The 17,438-nt window shown below is 36.7% G+C and overlaps 1 protein-coding gene across 5 annotated transcripts in view; it reads right to left on the bottom strand.

Moving 5' to 3' along the window:
- Nucleotides 1-17,438, bottom strand: part of Dock7 (dedicator of cytokinesis 7) — a 195,988-nt gene that overhangs the window by 90,489 nt on the left and 88,061 nt on the right. For all 5 annotated transcript variants that reach the window (XM_042676205.1, XM_042676213.1, XM_042676221.1 and 2 more), the window contains exons 18-22: nt 16,947-17,048; nt 13,177-13,263; nt 6,451-6,682; nt 3,725-3,889; nt 1,764-1,933 (exon numbers count right to left, since the gene is read on the bottom strand). In XM_042676205.1, coding sequence (XP_042532139.1) covers nt 1,764-1,933; nt 3,725-3,889; nt 6,451-6,682; nt 13,177-13,263; nt 16,947-17,048 — 756 coding nt within the window. The remainder of the gene's footprint in view (nt 1-1,763; nt 1,934-3,724; nt 3,890-6,450; nt 6,683-13,176; nt 13,264-16,946; nt 17,049-17,438) is intronic.

Here is a 17,438-nt window from a genome sequence, read left to right as displayed (position 1 = left end):
AATCTTTACTGTCTCATTTAATGGCTTTTTCTCTTCTTTTCTTTTTTTGGTGATGGTCCTCAGGCTTGAACTCAGGGCCTAGGTACTGTCACTAAACTTTTTTTGCTCAATGCTGTCATGAGCCATAGATTCACTTTCAGCCTTTTTATGTGTGATTAATTAGAGATAAGTCTCTTGGATTTTCCTGCCCAAGCTGGCTTCAAATGGTGATTCTCAGATCTCAGCCTTCCAAATAGCTAGGATTATAGGTGTGAGCCACCAGCGCTCAGCTGGAATTTTCTCTTTTACATTTTCATATTGCTTGGTTACTCTGCAGTAATCTACATACCTCTCCACACACATCATTCATAAAAATAGCATGTTTAAATTATAAAAACAACTACATAAATTTTAAGTTACTAAAATGTCTATAAATTTATGATTTAAATTTATAAAGCTGCAAAGGTATATTACTTAAGATAATTAAAAATATTTATGAATATTAGAATGAGTTAATATACATTAATGTAGATTACAGGATTCCAAATATAAAATTTCTGTACCTATATGCTATATATTATATATAACACATACGTAAGAGTAGTTGTGATATTTTGATCACTATCGCTTAAAGAAACAGAGAACTTTACTACAGTTCACATAAACATGAATTCTAGAACATGTTTATAATTCTTCCCTATATCTGAATAAATAGAGTAAAAGTCCCCACAATATAACCCCTGCTTTCACTGTATTTGATGTTGGTATAATAAAAAAAAAATCGTTTAAATAGGGATACAGGTGGACCCATTGCAACAATGAGACATATAAGTCACTATGTGGAAAACGAACTTTACAACTTTGTTGGGGTGGGGGGGGAGAATTTGGGGGGGTGGGGGAAGGATGGGATGGGAAACAAAGGAGGAGGCTACAATGCTTGATAAGAAATGTACTCAATATCTTGCCCATGTAATTGTAACCCCTCTGTACAGTATTTTCACAATAATAAAAAAATGGCTATTGTTCTATACAAATCATAGCATTTTCTTTTCCAATAACAAAAACACAACCTAATATGATTTCTTGGCTTCACTCATACTGTGGTTTTGCCCATCTTTCTTAAACTCTGGAATTATTTTTGTACTTTACATGTAGAAAGGAATGATTATTTTTCTATAGGTATTTTGGTGTGGTAACAATTATTAAAGTACAGCTGAGTCTTATGGTAGGTAGTCTTTTTCTCATCTGAGATAAATCATTGAATTAGTCTTATTTTTCTAATCTTAGTGAACTGCAAAGTTTCTTATGAAATATAACTCTATTAACAATCAAAGCTGTTCTAGATACTTTTTAAGGAAGGGGTGCTCATATTTTAAGTCAATGATGATGACCTATATTTTATTTACTTAGGTCCCACTTATTCTACAGAAAGTTAATCTGGTCATTTTTCACATGGACTATCAGACAACAGTAAGTAATATGTTACTAGCTTTCCTGGACAAATTTTAGAACTTGAGAGGTATTTTTCATAGAGTGCACAAACCAGTTTATAATAGCAAGCTATATAATTAATATAAACATGTAATATTTAATGCTGATAAAACAGGAATTTACAATTTCTTGTTTATTCCTAACTTAGACATACATACATACATATATATATATATATATATATATATAATATTCTTGTTTATTCTCAACTCATCTATGACTCAAAGTTAAGAACAAATTGGAATTAGACATTTCACATTTGTTCATAAACTTAAAATCATCCCTTCATTTACCTTGCTGCCAATGATTGACCGAACTTCATCATCAGGTGATGTAGGTGTCCCAGATATGTCTGGATTACTATTACTAAGGCTACGAGAACGACTTAGATTAAGGCTTGCAGGTCTCACAGCAGATCTAGCCATTGTAGCATAATGCACTGATCCTCCCAGACCTCCAGGACCTAAAAATGCATAAAACAATTGCACGTAAGTAAACAAAATTAACTAGGGTAAAAAACTCTGCCACTTCATAACATTTCATAAAGATTATGATTTCTTTTTGTTTCTCAATGAAATCTACTGAGTTAAAAAAAATCACCAAGAGTAAAAACACTTAAGGCCTAATGAGGGCTACACAAAAATATTCTATTTTATATCAGCTGACAAAAATCATGAACTAGCCAGGTCTGGTGGCTCCTGCCTATAATCTTACTTACTCAGGAAGCTGAGATCTGAGGATTCCACGTCAAAGCCAGCCTAGGCAGAAAAGTCTGTGAGATTCTTATCTCCAGTTAATCACCAGAAAACTGGATGTGGCACTGTGGCTCAAAGTGGGAGAATGCTACAATAGTCTGGAGTGCAAAAGTTCAGGGACAGGACCCAGACCCTGAGTTCAAGCCCCACAACTGACCAAACATAAATAAATAAATAAAAATAATGAACTTTAAATAAAATAACTACCACCAAATTTTATTTTATGCACAATAAAACTACTATGAAACAAATATAAATACTATCTTCACTCAGATATAGTTGAATCTCAAATCCAAAATGTTTTAGCTGATGTCTCATTTTTTTTCCACCCGACTCTGTTCTATCCCTTGATAGTAGTCACTAGAGAGAGAGCCAATTTATCCCAACACTTCTAAAATGGGACTTTACCAATAACAAAATGCAATCTTGATTATATACATAAAAAGATAATTCTACGATTCCAGATTATATAAAAAAGCAAAGAATTTCTTTTTGTCTGACCTACATTGAGTCTTACATCATCTTTCAATACTGAGCATTAAAACTGCCACAGCTGCAAAAGGGCACGTACTTAGTGATGAATGATGACATGCACACAAACATGCCAACAAGTTGAACAGTGTGTATACCATAATCATTAACTAACTGAACAATTGCATGCTTTTTCAAAGTAAGACATTCAAACAAACAAGTTAACACCACTATTACCAGTGTCACACAAAGACTTGGGGCTCAAAACTCTGAAATATTATGCTATTTTACTGACTATAAAGAGACTCTTTCTAGACAACAATTTTTCTTTCTTTTTTTTTTGCTGGTTGTGGGGCCTGAACTCTGGGACTAGGCATTGTCCCTCAGCTCTTCAGCTCAAGGCGAGCGCTCTACTACTTGAGCCATAGCACCACTTCCGGCATTTTCTGCTTATGTGGCGCTAAGGAATCGAACCCAGGGCCTCATGCATGCGAGGCAAGCACTCTACCACTGAGCCACTTTCCCAGCTCCAATTTTTCATTATTGCATGTTTCACAGTTTTATCAAGAACTACAGGTCTACCATATTTCTTCTTTGATACCCACAACATTTTGAATGATAAACATATTATTCTATTTATCCTAATAAGGAATGATAAATTTCTTCAGATATAGGAATCAATTAACTAATCAATTAATGGAGGCTTGGACTTGGGGTCTTGTGTACTTGCTTGTTTTTTTTTGTTCAAGGTTAACATTCTACCATGCCTCCACTTACCAGTAGTTATTTTCAAGGTTTATTTCCAAGAATTAATTTGTGAACTTCAAATTAAAGGAAGTTGTATAAATAATGTATAAAAACATAAGTAATCACTTTAACATTAGCATCTAACATAGTAAATATTACATAAGAGATATTTAATAAATGTTTATTATTGAACGATGCATCACATCACAGACTAAAAGCTTAACTCAATATTGTCAGCAACATTTATGAAAGAAAGTTTCACAGCAAAAAGAATAAAATACCTGGTGATGGTGAATTAGGGTAAGTATTTGGCAGGCGAAAAACATAATAGATATAAGATGCAAGAAGGCTGTTTCTGCCATGCTGGTCATGATTTCCTTCCAAGTTTTTGTGAAGTCGATTTATAATTGATGCCATGGCTTCAAAAGAAGCTTGACCTAGGTTAACTTTCAGAAAAGAAGAAAATATTTTGGGTTTTAACATTTTTAGTTTCTTTTTTTTTATTTTATTGTGAAAATACTGTACAGAGGGGTTACACTTACATGGGCAAGATAACGATTACATTTCTTATCAAGCATTGTAGCCTCCTCCTTTGTTTCCCCTTCCTATCCATTCCCATCCTCCCCCGCCCCAACATTTTTAGTTTCTAAGTTCCACAAAGATCAATGTTTTTGTCACTTCTATATAAGTACCTATATAAAGTATAAAGAGATAGTATTTTATGCTAATTTCAAAGTTTTGAATTATTTGAACCAAATATACTATTGTAAAGGAGAAAAAAAACTCATTTTACTAATTTAACATGAAAATGATACAGGTTGGATTACTCAAAAAACAAAATATAACCAAACAGATATAAATTATTTTATAAAATAATCATCTTTAGAAACAATTAATTTTATAGATGATTGATAAATCTTCATATGCAAGGAGGGGCTGGGAAGGTGGCTCAGTGGAAGAGCGCATGCCTTCCATGCCAGAGGCCCTGGGTTCGATTCCTCAGCACCACATAAGCAAAAAGAAAAAAGCCGGAAGTGGCGCTGTGGCTCAAGTGGTAGAGCGCTAGCCTTGAGCTGAAGAGCTGAGGGACAGTGCCCAGCCCCAGAGTTCAGGCCCTATGACCGGACTCAAAAAAACCAAAACACATACATATGCAAGGAATAAATATTACTTTTGTTTTTAAATAACTAGTATCAATGAATATGGGTTATTAAAAATACAAAAGGTATGAAAAATAGTGAATAAGCAACTTAACGGACAAAAGTGAATTTGTAAAAGGATTATAAGGGGAAAAAAAACTATAAAACATTTTAAATGCCAAGGTAAGTACTACCTACACAGCCATTCAAGTCAATGTATCACAAGAACTTTGCAAAAATTGTAGAATCCTGGTAGACAGCACAGTGAAAAGCTAAGTAAATCCATTAGTCATTTTGAGCAACAGAGCTTCAGTTTTATGATTTATATAACCAAGACAGAAGATTATGAACAGATAATGAGGCCAATTTAGTTTTCCTAAAAGTGGAATAATCAAATAAAATGGGTCATTTAGGAAGATCTATCTATCTATCTAAGTGAGGTTTGACAATCCTTTTTCTTTAAAAATGTTTATTTTTCAAATAATCAGAATATTTCTCAAAACCCTGTGCCACCATTTAACACAAAATTTCTGTAATTAGTTAGCTTAAAATTCTTTTATCTTAAATTTCTTTACAAGATTTGCACAGGTACTTTGGGAAAAGCATCTTGGAAATAGGTTAGAGTAAATCTTGGAAAGGGTAGGAATAGAAGTACCTCTCCCTAGAATACTGAAGAAAAAGAAAATACAGTAGTTTTGAACAAATGAAAGAAAGACAAACTATATTCAGGCCAGGTTGGGGTGGCTCAAGCCTGTAATCTCACTACTTCAGGAGGCTGATATCTGCTGTTCAGTTTGAAGCCAGCTGGGGCAGATAAGTCCAGACAAATCTTATCTCCAATCAATCATAGAAAAATCCAGAATTGGCACTGTGGCTCAAATGGTAGAGTGATAGCCTTGAGCCAAAAGGAGCTCAGGAATAGCACCCAAGCCCAGAGTTTGAACACCAGGACTGGCAAGAAAGAAAAGAAAGAAAGAAAAGAAAGGAAGGAAGGAAGGAAGGAAGGAAGGAAGGAAGGAAGGAAGGAAGGAAGGAAGGAAGGAAGGAAGGAAGGAAGGAAGGAAGGAAGGAAGGAAGGAAGGAAGGAAGGAAGAAAGGAAGGAAGGAAGGAAGGAAGGGAGAAAGAAAGAAAGAAAGGAAGGGAGAAAGAAAGAAAGAAAGAAAGAAAGAAAGAAAGAAAGAAAGAAAGAAAGAAAGAAAGAAAGAAAGAAAGAAAGAAAGAAAAAAGAAAGAAAAGCTATATTAAATGAACAGCAGATGAATAAAAATATAGATTATTATATATCCAGTAAAACATAACATGAGGTTTATTGGCCTGTAATCTGAAATTTTGAAGTCAGTAACCATCTCTAGACAGTGCTTATTAGTGTCTGATGCATTGTGTAGTAAGTGCTTTATAAGTATTTGGTCAATGAGGGGCTGGGAAGGTGGCTCAGTGGTAGAGTGCATGCCTTGCATGCCAGAGGCCCTGGGTTCGATTCCTCAGCACCACGTAAGCAAAAAGAAAAAAGCCGGAAGTGGCGCTGTGGCTCAAGTGGTAGAGCGCTAGTCTTGAGCTAAAGAGCTGAGGGACAGCGCCCAGGCCCAGAGTTCAGGCCCATGACTGGACCCAAAAACAAACAAACAAACAACAAAAAAAAAGTATTTGGTCAATGAATAAATTACTTCACTAATTTGAGAAGTATATATGTCACATTTTGTAACAACAAACAAAAAGGTATCTTTTGATTGTAAGCAAATAAACAAGAAAATAACACCCCCACACACATTGAGAATAGTCCTTGTAGACAGCAAATGTTTCTTTTATAATGAAAGTCAGAAATTCCAAGTTATATAATTTATGATTCATCTCAAACAAAGTAAATTACCTATTTGGCCAGCAATGATAGGTGGTCTAACAACTAAAAGTATCAGTTTATCAAGCAGAAGATGAAGAAATCGAACTACTGGTTCCAACTGAGATGAATTCAGTGCTGAAATACTGCTTTTCAATTCATTTTCTAAGTTATTTTCCATGATTCGCATATCCCCAATTCTGACTGGGAACATGTGTTCATCCAGAGCATTGACCAGAGCAAAGAATTTGTCAAGATAAGGATCCTAAAACAAAGAATAAAAAATTAAATAATTAAAGCTATGTAAATTTTTTAATCATAAAGAACTGTAGACTACAAATATATTACCTGAAAATATAAAAAAGTATAAATCTTGTTTCCAATTAAACATGTCCATTCTCATTTACTCAAGAAATAAAGTGTTAATAAAGAAGGATTTACCTTTTTCAGTTAGAGTTTGACTCATCTGGCACTCAATTATTGTGGCAGTTATCTTAGTAACCCACCTGTGTGCACCCATTAATTTGCTATCTCTTAGCTCCAAACCCATCATCTTTATCATACTGTGCAGCAGAGAGCTGGCTCAGGTCTTCAAACTACAGCTGCCACCATCAGCTGGACTGCAGCAGACTCAAAAAGTAAGCAGTATAGAAGGTAGTCTGAAAGGTTTGATGAGTTAAAAGAGATTTTCATTTGTTTTGTTTGTTTTCCAAGAGATGGAAAGCAGATGTGAATGCTGCAAATTAAAGGTGAAGGATACTAGCAACAATATTCACAGCTATGGGTTTCTCAGTCTTCCATGGCAGGGGTTATCCACCAAGTTTTTTGAAATCATAGCATAGCAAGTGACATGTTCTTATGTATCTCTGCTATCTTTATTTAGGTTTCTAAGTCCCTTCTTGATACTTTCTGTAACTGTTATCTCTGCTATCATCATAACACTTAGTAATGAATCATCTTTAATCTGTTTAACAAATTTATCTTAAAATTTACCCCCCATTCAAGTTTCTATGGATTTGTCTCCTGACTAAATACTGACTGTTAATATTTAGCCTACCTCCTTTCTAACAGAATCAGTCTTATCTAAAGCAATAATGTAACAGGTTCTAGGATAAAAGTTGGCTCTTTCAGGTTCCTTTATACGATGTCTATATACTATACAGTTCTGAGCAATGAGATGTGAGTAAAAGTTGGTTGGAGCTAGAAGAAAATTTCTATTTACTTAGCAATGAAAATGATCTTTAAGAAAAAAGAGTAAGTTGGGCGCCAGTGGCTCATGCCTGTAATCCTAGCTACTATAGAGGCTGAGATCTGAGGATCGAGGTTCAAAGCCAGCCAGGGAGACTCTTATCTCAAATAAACCACTCAGAAAACCAGAAGTGGCACTGTGGCTCAAGTGGTAGAGTGCTAGCCTTGAGCTGAAGAGCTCAGGGATAGTGCCCAATCCCAGAGTTAGAGCTGCACAACCAAAAAAAAAAGAATAATTATAGCTTCACATGTAAAAACCAAATATTCTATATGTATTTAAATAAATAATGAAAAGATTGAGCTACAGCTATCTATCTCCAAGAGTAACAAGCAAAGTATAAAACAGGCGAATAAGCAGTCTTCACTGGGCACTAGTGACACTAGCTACTCAGAAGGCTGAGGTCTGAGGATCAAGGTTTCAAGCCAGCCTGGGCAAGAAAGTCCACGATACTCTTATTTCCAGTAAACTACCCAAAACAGCTGGAAGTGGAGTTATGGCTCAAGCGGTAGAGCACTAGCCTTGAGCATAAAGAAGCTCAGACACAGCTCCCTGGCGCCCTGAGTTCAAGCTGCAGGATCTGCACCAAGAAGAAAAAAAAAAAAAGTAGTCTTCAACCAATTCTTTGTGTGTGTGTGTGTGTGTGTGTGTGTTGGTCGTGGGGCTTGAACTCTGGGCCTGGGCACTGTCCCTCAGCTCTTCAGCTCAAGGCAAGCACTCTTCCACTTGAGCCACAGTGCCACTTCTGGCTTTTTCTGCTTATGTCGTGCTGAGGAATCGAATCCAGGGCCTCATGCATGCAAGGCAAACACTCTACCACTGAGCCACCTTCCCAGCCCAGCAACCAATTCTTTAAGATTAAAATATATAATCAAAAAAAATTTTGGTAGGCCATGGGACTTGAACTCAGGGCTTGGCCTGAGCTCTTCACTCAAGGCTAGAGATCTTCCACTATATGATCAACTTTACATCGTAAGATAGCCATTATATTTCAAAGAATATTTGATCAATTTGTTTCACACAGTTGCAAAATTTATGTGTATATGTGTGTGTGTGTGTGTCATCAGGATCTTAAATGTCAAGATGCTATTCAGTAGATACTTGTACTTTAAAAAAAAAAATGAACTCAGGAGATTCAACTTGCCAGGCAGATACTTTCCACTAGTGCCATGTCCCCAGATCTTATTTGCTTTAGTCATTTTTTTAGGTAGGATCTCACATTTTGCCTGGGTTGGCCTCAGATCACAATCCTACAGCCTCCCAGTATTTGGATCAAGAATACAGACCAGCATGCAAAGCTTGTTGGTTGAGATGGAGTTTCACTACCTTTTTGCTCAGCGGGCCTTAAACCAAAATCTTTACCATCTCTGCCTCCCAAATAGCTGTGATTACATTACATAACTTCTGAATCAACTACATAACATTTTTCCTCAAAACTTTTTTATGATGATGATATCACATGACTGCTCCATAAATATAAATTTAGGAGTAAAAGATTAAAAAATTACTGACAACTCTAAAAAAGCTAACAATGATTATAGGAACTTTTTTCCCAAAGGAAAAAAGCTGATATGTACTATACAGTAGTAAATTCCTGCTCACAGAATTTAATTAAAGCAGCTCAGTTGATGTAGAGCTCTCAGTCCCGTTACAGTCAGCTGTGTTTAAATTTCTGTGTAATCTGCTCAGTGTTTTCCTACCCTTAACTTTGTGAAAATAGCCTCCCCACAAAAGCAAGGTAAAATAAATGCAATCATGCTATTCAGCATATACTATGTGGCAAATGACTTATGTAACTTGTAGGCAGGGACAGGTGAGGGGAAACTGAGGAAAGTAAAGGAGGGGTGACCCTATCCCAAAAAAGAAATGTACTCATTACCTGACTTATGAAATGGTAGCCCCTCTGTACAACATATTAATAGTAACAATTTTATTTTTAATGGAAATAAAAGAAAGGTAAAAGTGAACATGCTGAATTAAAGTGATAATTATCAATGAAAGTCTTAGGTTTGTTGAAAGACAGCATATATTTAGTAGAAGTTAAATGGTGTTACGGGAAAATGAAGTAAGCATCCATAGCACAGCACAGACAGAACTCTATGCATCCTCCATTTGGGGTTTTTCCTCAAAGATTTCTGCTTAGAACCATATGCCCATTGATATAAGGATCTGCTGACCTTATATATTTCAGAAGACATAAAGTGATAATACACTAAAGGAAAGAATATGTGTCTATCTATATTATGACAATCTTTTCATCAACAGGAAGCACAGGACACATCCAGTAACATGAAAAAATGAAAAACTCCACTGGAGTTATTCTGTTAGTAGAGTCTACCTATGTTTTACTAAATAAAATCTATATATGATGTGTTTTCCTTAACATAGTACAGAGGCGCTATGTCTTATTTTCTTCTAAATCATTGTGCAGTGAAGAGTTAATAAAGCAGGTTGAAGACTGCCATCCTTTGAAAGGCCTGCTGCAAGGTGGGCCTTGTATAGGAACTTAAATTTCAGGCTGGGTCCAATGTATAGGGGATAGCTTATGTGTCTAAACAGTAAGGTTTATGCTGAACATCTGCCTTCCTCCTAGGATTCTAGCACTTAGGTATATGTAAGGCAGAGAAGGTCTACCAGATACATGTTAGGAAGTGAGGGTACATGACAATCTCTTAGTAAAAAGCCCAGGAAATGAGTCTCTCCTAGCTTCCCTTGCAGACAGCAGTTCATGTATGTTGTATGACTTCACTAGGAAAGGATTGATGGACGATTGTGCCTTATTTCCTGCAGACTTCACATGCACCTTTTCCTTTGTCGATTCTACTTTTCATCCTTTCAGTAAACCAAACCATAACTCTGAGCATTACTAAATGACTTACCTTGTAAGTCTTCCTAGCACAGCACTGAAGCTTAATGGGTTTGGGAAGCCCCCCGCATTACCCTTCCCTTCATGGGTGGAAAAACCCTAGATTCTATTTAAACCCTAGTCTCTTCTCACCCTGTATGTTCTCCTTGGAAAAATCACATCCACCAATTTAGTTTCAGCAATCACATTTATTCAGTTACTTCCAAACTAATTATAGCTATCATTTTGCATTTGCTGTCTGATTATCTGTGCTGCCTACTTTCCTTTCTTTGATTACTAATACAACTTCTCTGTTCTTAGCAGAACAGACAATGCTTTCTTCTGTACTTAAAAGGATTTAATTAATATATTTAACATAGTACTAATATTACTGCATTGCAATTAATTTATACTTTCTCCTGTTACATTGTAAAGTCCTTGAAGGGAAGTTCCATTCCATGACAGTTAACTTCTCTGACATCATGGAGCTTAAAGTCTAAAGAGGGAAAAACAATAACAAACACATGTGCATGTATGCACACACAAACACACTGTATAACAAAGTGCAACACAGAGAGATGCACACTTATGTACATACTTGTTATAAGTGCAGAGTTAGCTGAAATAGAGGGAGCTGCTATGTATAAATGGTCATCTTCTGAGGGGAAATTCAAGTGAGATCAGAAAGACAAACATTCCAGCCCAAAAGTCTAAACACAAAATCTTAGAAGAAAAATGTGACATATTCTAGAACTAGGGTGAAAAATCTTAAGCAAATGATTCTAATAATTCTTCCTCCTTTGATCTAGGCATGGTAGCTCAAGCTTGTAATCTTAGTTGGGAAGAGAGGTTGAGGGATCCCAGTTCAGACCAAACCATGCAAAAAAAATTCACAAGATTCCATCTCGACCAATGGCTGGGCAAGGGCAGAATGTACCTGTCAACCAGCAACACTGGGAAGAACAACTGTCCATGTGAGCCCAGATATAAAGTGAGACCTTATCCTAAGAATATTCAATGCAGAAGCTGGGCACTGGTGGCTCACGCCTGTAATCCTAGCTACTCAGAAGGCAGAGATCTGAGGATCACAGTTCAAAGCCAGGCTGGGCAAGAAAGTCTGTGAGACTCTTATCTCCAATAAACCACTAGAAAATCGGAAGTGGTGCGGTGGCTTAAGTGGTAGAACGCTCACCTTGAGCTAAACAGCACAGGGACAGCACCCAAGCCCAGAATTCAAGCCCCATGACCGACAAAAAAAAAAAATTTCAGTGCAGGGTGACTGGGGCTCATGCCTGTAATCTAGCTACTCTGGAGGCTGAGAGTTGAGGACAGCAGTTTGAAGCCAGGCAGGACAGGAAAGTTTGTGAGCATCTTATCTTCAATTAATCACAAAAAGCTGTGGCTCAAGTGGTAGTGTCAGCCTTCAGCACAAAAGTTCAGGGACAACATCCAAGCCCACAGTTTAAGCACTAGAACTGGCAAAAAAATGCAAAAACAAAACAAAACAAATGCAAAAGGTGACTGGCAGAGTGGTTAAGTGGCAGAGTGACTGCCTAGCAAGTGTATGACCCTAAGTTCAAATACCAGTACCTCAAAAAACAAAAGTAAACTAAAATTACCCATTTTACTTTTGACATACTTGAGTCTATGAGAAATAAAATGAATTAGATGACAGTTTTTCAACTCCATTCTGTTATGCGTTAGAAACTTGGAAACAAATCATTTCATTGTTCAAAATAATTTAATGACACTTAAAAAACAAGTATTAGCCTGTGGTGGTGGCTCACATCTGTAATCCTAACTCAGGAGGCTGTGATCTGAGGATTGCAGATCCCAGCCCAGGCAGAAAAGTCTGTGAGACTTTCAAAAGTCTGTGAGATTCCAATTAACTACCAGAAAGGTGGAAATGGAACTGTGGCTCAAAGTGGTAGGGCACTAGCCTTGAAGGGTGTGGGGTTGGAGGGGAGGGAAAGCTAAGGGACAGTGTCCAGGCCCTGAGTTCAAGCCCCACCCCCCAAAAATTACTTTTGCTGTTTATTGTTTACACCCCCCCCCCTTTTTGGTACTAGTCCTGGGGCTTTAACTCATGGCCTAGATGTTGCCCCTGAGTTTTAATGCTCAAAGCTAGTGCTCTACCACTTGAGAAAGCTCTACTACTTCCAGATTTTTGGTAATTAATTGGAGATAAGAGTCTCATAGAGTTTTCTTCCCAGGTTGGATTGAATTGCAATCCTCAGACCTCAGCCTCCTGAGTAGCTAGGATTATAGGCATAAATCATTGGCACCTGGCTTCTTTCCAACTTGTAAATTTATGTTTTAGGTGATACATTTTTGTATAAGTCCAACAGCAAATAAGAAATCTGACATAGGGCTGGGAAGGTGGCTTAGTAGTAGAGCGCTTGCCTTGCATGCATGAGGCCGTGGGTTCGATTACTCAGCACCACATAAGCAAAAAAGAAAAAACCGGAAGTGGTGCTGTGGCTCAAGTGGTAGAGCGCTAGCCTTGAGCTGAAGAGCTGAGGGACAGCATCCAGGCCCAGAGTTCAGGCCCCATAACCGGACCAAAAAAAACCCAAAAATCAAAAAAAAAAAAAAAAGAAATCTGACATAAATATATCATATTTAATTCATTCAAGTGAATTTGATCATACAAAGTACTGAAACTCACCTGCGTATGGATAGATGAAACAGCAATAACTTCAACATTGAACACACCTTTGTGATTGTCTACCCATTTCATGCCAGGTAGAGGAACCTGTAAGATAGCAAATGTAATGGTCATAACAGCTTAAGAAGATTATTAACTCAGAAAACAAAGCATTACAATACCTCCATGCGAAAAGACACTGTGGAAATACTTCAGATCAGTATAAATTAAAAACTTACATGTAATTTCTATTATAAAATCAATAAATTATTTTTACAAGAGAATTTAAAGATTTATAGCATAAAATGTCAGAAACTAATGCCCTAAATTTTTATCTTTCCAGAGAAATACTCCCTTATAGAATTCCCAATGTTCGTATACACACATATATTTTTACATAAATCCTTAGATTTATATATATATCAAATATATTATTTATATATATATCAAATATATTATTTTTGAAATCCAATTTTGCATATAAACATTGTAAATCTCATAGTATTCCAGTCTTTATTTTAAATATTCTTTTACTTTTAAAAATTAATAGGGGGGCTGGGAATGTGGCTCAGTGGCAGAGTGCTTGCCTTGCATGCATGAGGCCCTAGGATTGATTCCTCATCAGCACATAAGCAGAAAAAGCCGGAAGTGGTGCTGTGGCTCAAGTGGTAGAGTATTAGCCTTGAGCAGAAGAACTGAGGGACAGATCTCAGGCCGAGTTCAAGCACCATGACCGACAAAAAAAAATAAATAAAAATAAAAAATTAATAGGGAGGCTTTAACACATAGGCAGTGGACTAATATAGTAAAATTTAACTCAACATTCCCTTGTTGGATCATATCCAGGTAATTTTCATTTTTTGCTATTATCAATAATCCTGTAAAGTTTTCAGGTGTGTGTGTGTGTGTCTTGGGGATTGAACTCAGTGTGTGTGTGTGTGTGTGTGTATGTCTTGGGGATTGAACTCAGGGTCTGGAAATTGTCTCTGAACCTTTTTTTAATCAAGGCTAGCTTCAGTGGAACTGTAGCTTAGGCTAGCTTCAGTGGAACTGTAGCTTTTTGGCAATCCTGGGTGTGTGTGTGTGTGTGTGTGTGTGTGTGTGTGTGTGTGTGTGTGTGTGTGTGTGTGTGTGTGTGTGTGTGTGTGTGTGTGTGTGTGTGTGTGTGTGTGTGTGTGTGTGTGTGTGTGTGTGTGTGTGTGTGTGTGTGTGTGTGTGTGTGTGTGTGTGTGTGTGTGTGTGTGTCTTGGGGATTGAACTCAGGGTCTGGAAATTGTCTCTGAACCTTTTTTTAATCAAGGCTAGCTACAGTGGAGCTGTAGCTTTTTGGCAATCCTGGGGCTTGAGCTCAGGGTCTGGGTACTGGACCTGAGCTCTCTTTGTGCTACAGTGGAGCTGTAGCTTTTTGGCAATCCTGGGGCTTGAGCTCAGGGTCTGGGTACTGGACCTGAGCTCTCTTTGTGCTCAAGGCTAGTGTTCTACCATTTGAGTAACTGTGCCACTTCCAGCTTTTTCTGAATAGTTTACTAGAGATAAGAGTTTCACAAACTTTTCTGCCCAGGCTGGCTTCAAACCATGATCCTCAGATCAACCTCCTGAGTAGCTAGGATTATAGGCATAAACCACTGGCACCTGGCCACTTCAGACTTTTTGTTGGTTGATTAGGGATATGAGTTTCATGGACTTTCCTGTCTGGATTGGCTTCGAACTGTGATCCTCAGATCTCATCCTCCTGAGTAACTAGGATTACAGCATAAGCTACTACAGCACAGCAAAGTTTTCAGTTTTTATATTTAACGTATCTGTTGAAGCCTCCACATACTTTTCTAGGTACTATAGTTACATGGTAAACAAGAAACATAAGGTCTTGTCCTCTAAACTTACCAATGCAAAGAAGAAAAGCAAAAGGTAATTTCAGACAGTGATAAATGCTGAGTAAATAAATTAAGATTTAAAACTAACAGAGTGAAGCAAAAGCATGAAATAAGAAAAGGTGGAAAATAATCCTCTGAGCAGGTGCTATTGTATTTGCAAGGAGAATAAAAAGACCTGCCATGTCAAAATTAGGATGAGGAAAGGAAAGAGTAAAGGGCTGAAGAGAAGAAAAAGCATAGAGGTTGGATGGAAGAGAGATGATGATGTGATGATGATGGCAAAAGTTGATGTTGGAGAAGTGAAAGACTTAGATCATTCAGAGATTTATAGGTTGGGAAGGGAAAATTTTTATAATGAAATGTCAATGGACTATATTGTTTTCATCATAAGTAACAGAATAGAACTATATCAACTTTTAATTCTTTGTTTTGGTGCTACTTTTGAATTTGTTGTTTTTCTTTAAATTATATCTTTATTGTCTTTAAGTAGCTGTACAAAGGGGTTAACATTCAACATGTCAGCTTATAAGTACAATGGACCTTGACCCCTTTCATCATTCTCCCCCATTTGTTATTTTTCAAATAGGGTCTCATTTTTTGCCCAGCCTAGCCTGGGCCCCTATATTCCTATTTATACTTTCTGCACAGCTAGGATGACAGATGTACACCACCACAGCCAGCTTGTTATGACATGGGCTTTTGTGAAGTTTTTGTGTGAGCTCCCAAGTAGCTAAGTTACAGGCATGAGCCACAATATTTGGCTTATTTTTATTTTTTAAATTGCTTTATTTTGTGAGAATTTATTTTGAAGGAGCAAGAACTGAATGACATAATAAAGCAATGAAAGTATTTGAAGTTAAGAACTATACATAGTGTTAATATACTGCTAACAGGAAAAAAATTCTAGAGGCAAAGGATATAATTCAGTGGTGGAATAATTGTCTGTTATGTATGAGGGCCTAGATTCAACCCTCAGTAGCACCGAAAAAAAAAAAAAAGAAAAAAAGAAAACAAGCAAGTAACAGCCCTAACCAACTCTCAGAGGATTACACAGAGTATAATAACTTTTTTGTCAAATTTATAAAATAAAGTACACAATGAAGTCTTTAGATATACATAAGCCACATTTTAAAAAGTTTTAAATGTTAGTTTTTACAACTATGAGAATGTACTTAATATTACAGAACTATACACTTAAGCATGATTAATGGAAGCCAGTGAAACATAAAAACATCAAAATTCTTTAGTTACTAAGTGAAATAAGATTATCAAGGGAACAGTAATAGTTTTTATTTATTTATTTATTTATTTATTTTTTGGGTCCAGTCGTGGGGCCTGAACTCTGGGCCCAGGCGCTGTCCCTCAGCTCTTCAGCTCAAGGCTAGCGCTCTACCACTTGAGCCACAGTGCCACTTGCGGCTTTTTTCTTTTTGCTTATGTGGTGCTGAGGAATCGAACCCAGGGCCTCATGCATGCAAGGCAAGCGCTCTACCCCTGAGCCACCTTCTCAGCCCATAGTTATCTATTGGTAAAAATATTTTTATAATAAAAACTCATTTCCTTCAGTCTTTTTTTTTGGTCAGTCATGGGGCTTGAACTCTGGGCCTGGGTGCTGTCCCTGAGATCTTCAGCTCAAGGCAAGCGCTCTACCACTTAAGCCACAGCGCCACTTCTGGTTTTCTAGTGGTTAATTGGAGATAAGAGTCTCAAGGACTTTCCTGCCTGGGCTGACTTTGAACCATGATCCTTAGATCTCAGCCTCCTGAGTAGCTAGGATTATAGGTGCCTGGTTCTATTCAGTCTTAAAAAAATAAAAGAACTGTATTCATCCTAAAACCAAAATAATACGTGTAATGTAAATGGAAAGAAAAGGATTATCCTTCTATCTAAAAGAACTATAATAAAAGAGATACTGACCTCAGGAGACAATACAGAATAAGCCTGTGGTGGTTTTTCCAGTGAGACTGGTAGGCAAAACTGGCCAGTCTTCAACCTTCCATTCTGAAGCATTGGTATCCACTTTTAAATGAAAAGGAAACAATTTTAACTTAAACGTATTTGCTATAAAAATAATTTAAGGAAATCTATTTTAAGAACTTGGTACAAGCCAAAATCATCTCATATCAACAAATACTGTGAAAATTATATAAGTAGTAACATAGGCCTTTGTATTCCTCTAAAGTGATTATTTCCCTGATACTTTACTAAAAATCCTTAAAATATTATTATTCTAAACATGAAATATTTGATATGGAGACCCTTATTACCTAAAGAAGTGTCAGTCCTAGAAAAGGGCACAAAGTAAATCAATTTAAGAACAGCTAACAGTTTCAGTATAATAGTGAAATTTTTAATTAGCTAGGAATACTAAAGACAAACTAAAAGTATGAATATCATTTACTTTCCTAC

The sequence above is a fragment of the Dipodomys spectabilis genome, unplaced genomic scaffold, assembly GCF_019054845.1.
Source record: "Dipodomys spectabilis isolate Male_0828 unplaced genomic scaffold, ASM1905484v1 ptg000002l, whole genome shotgun sequence".
Classification (NCBI taxonomy): Eukaryota; Metazoa; Chordata; class Mammalia; order Rodentia; family Heteromyidae; genus Dipodomys; species Dipodomys spectabilis.
This window is presented reverse-complemented; position numbering and strand designations above follow the sequence as displayed.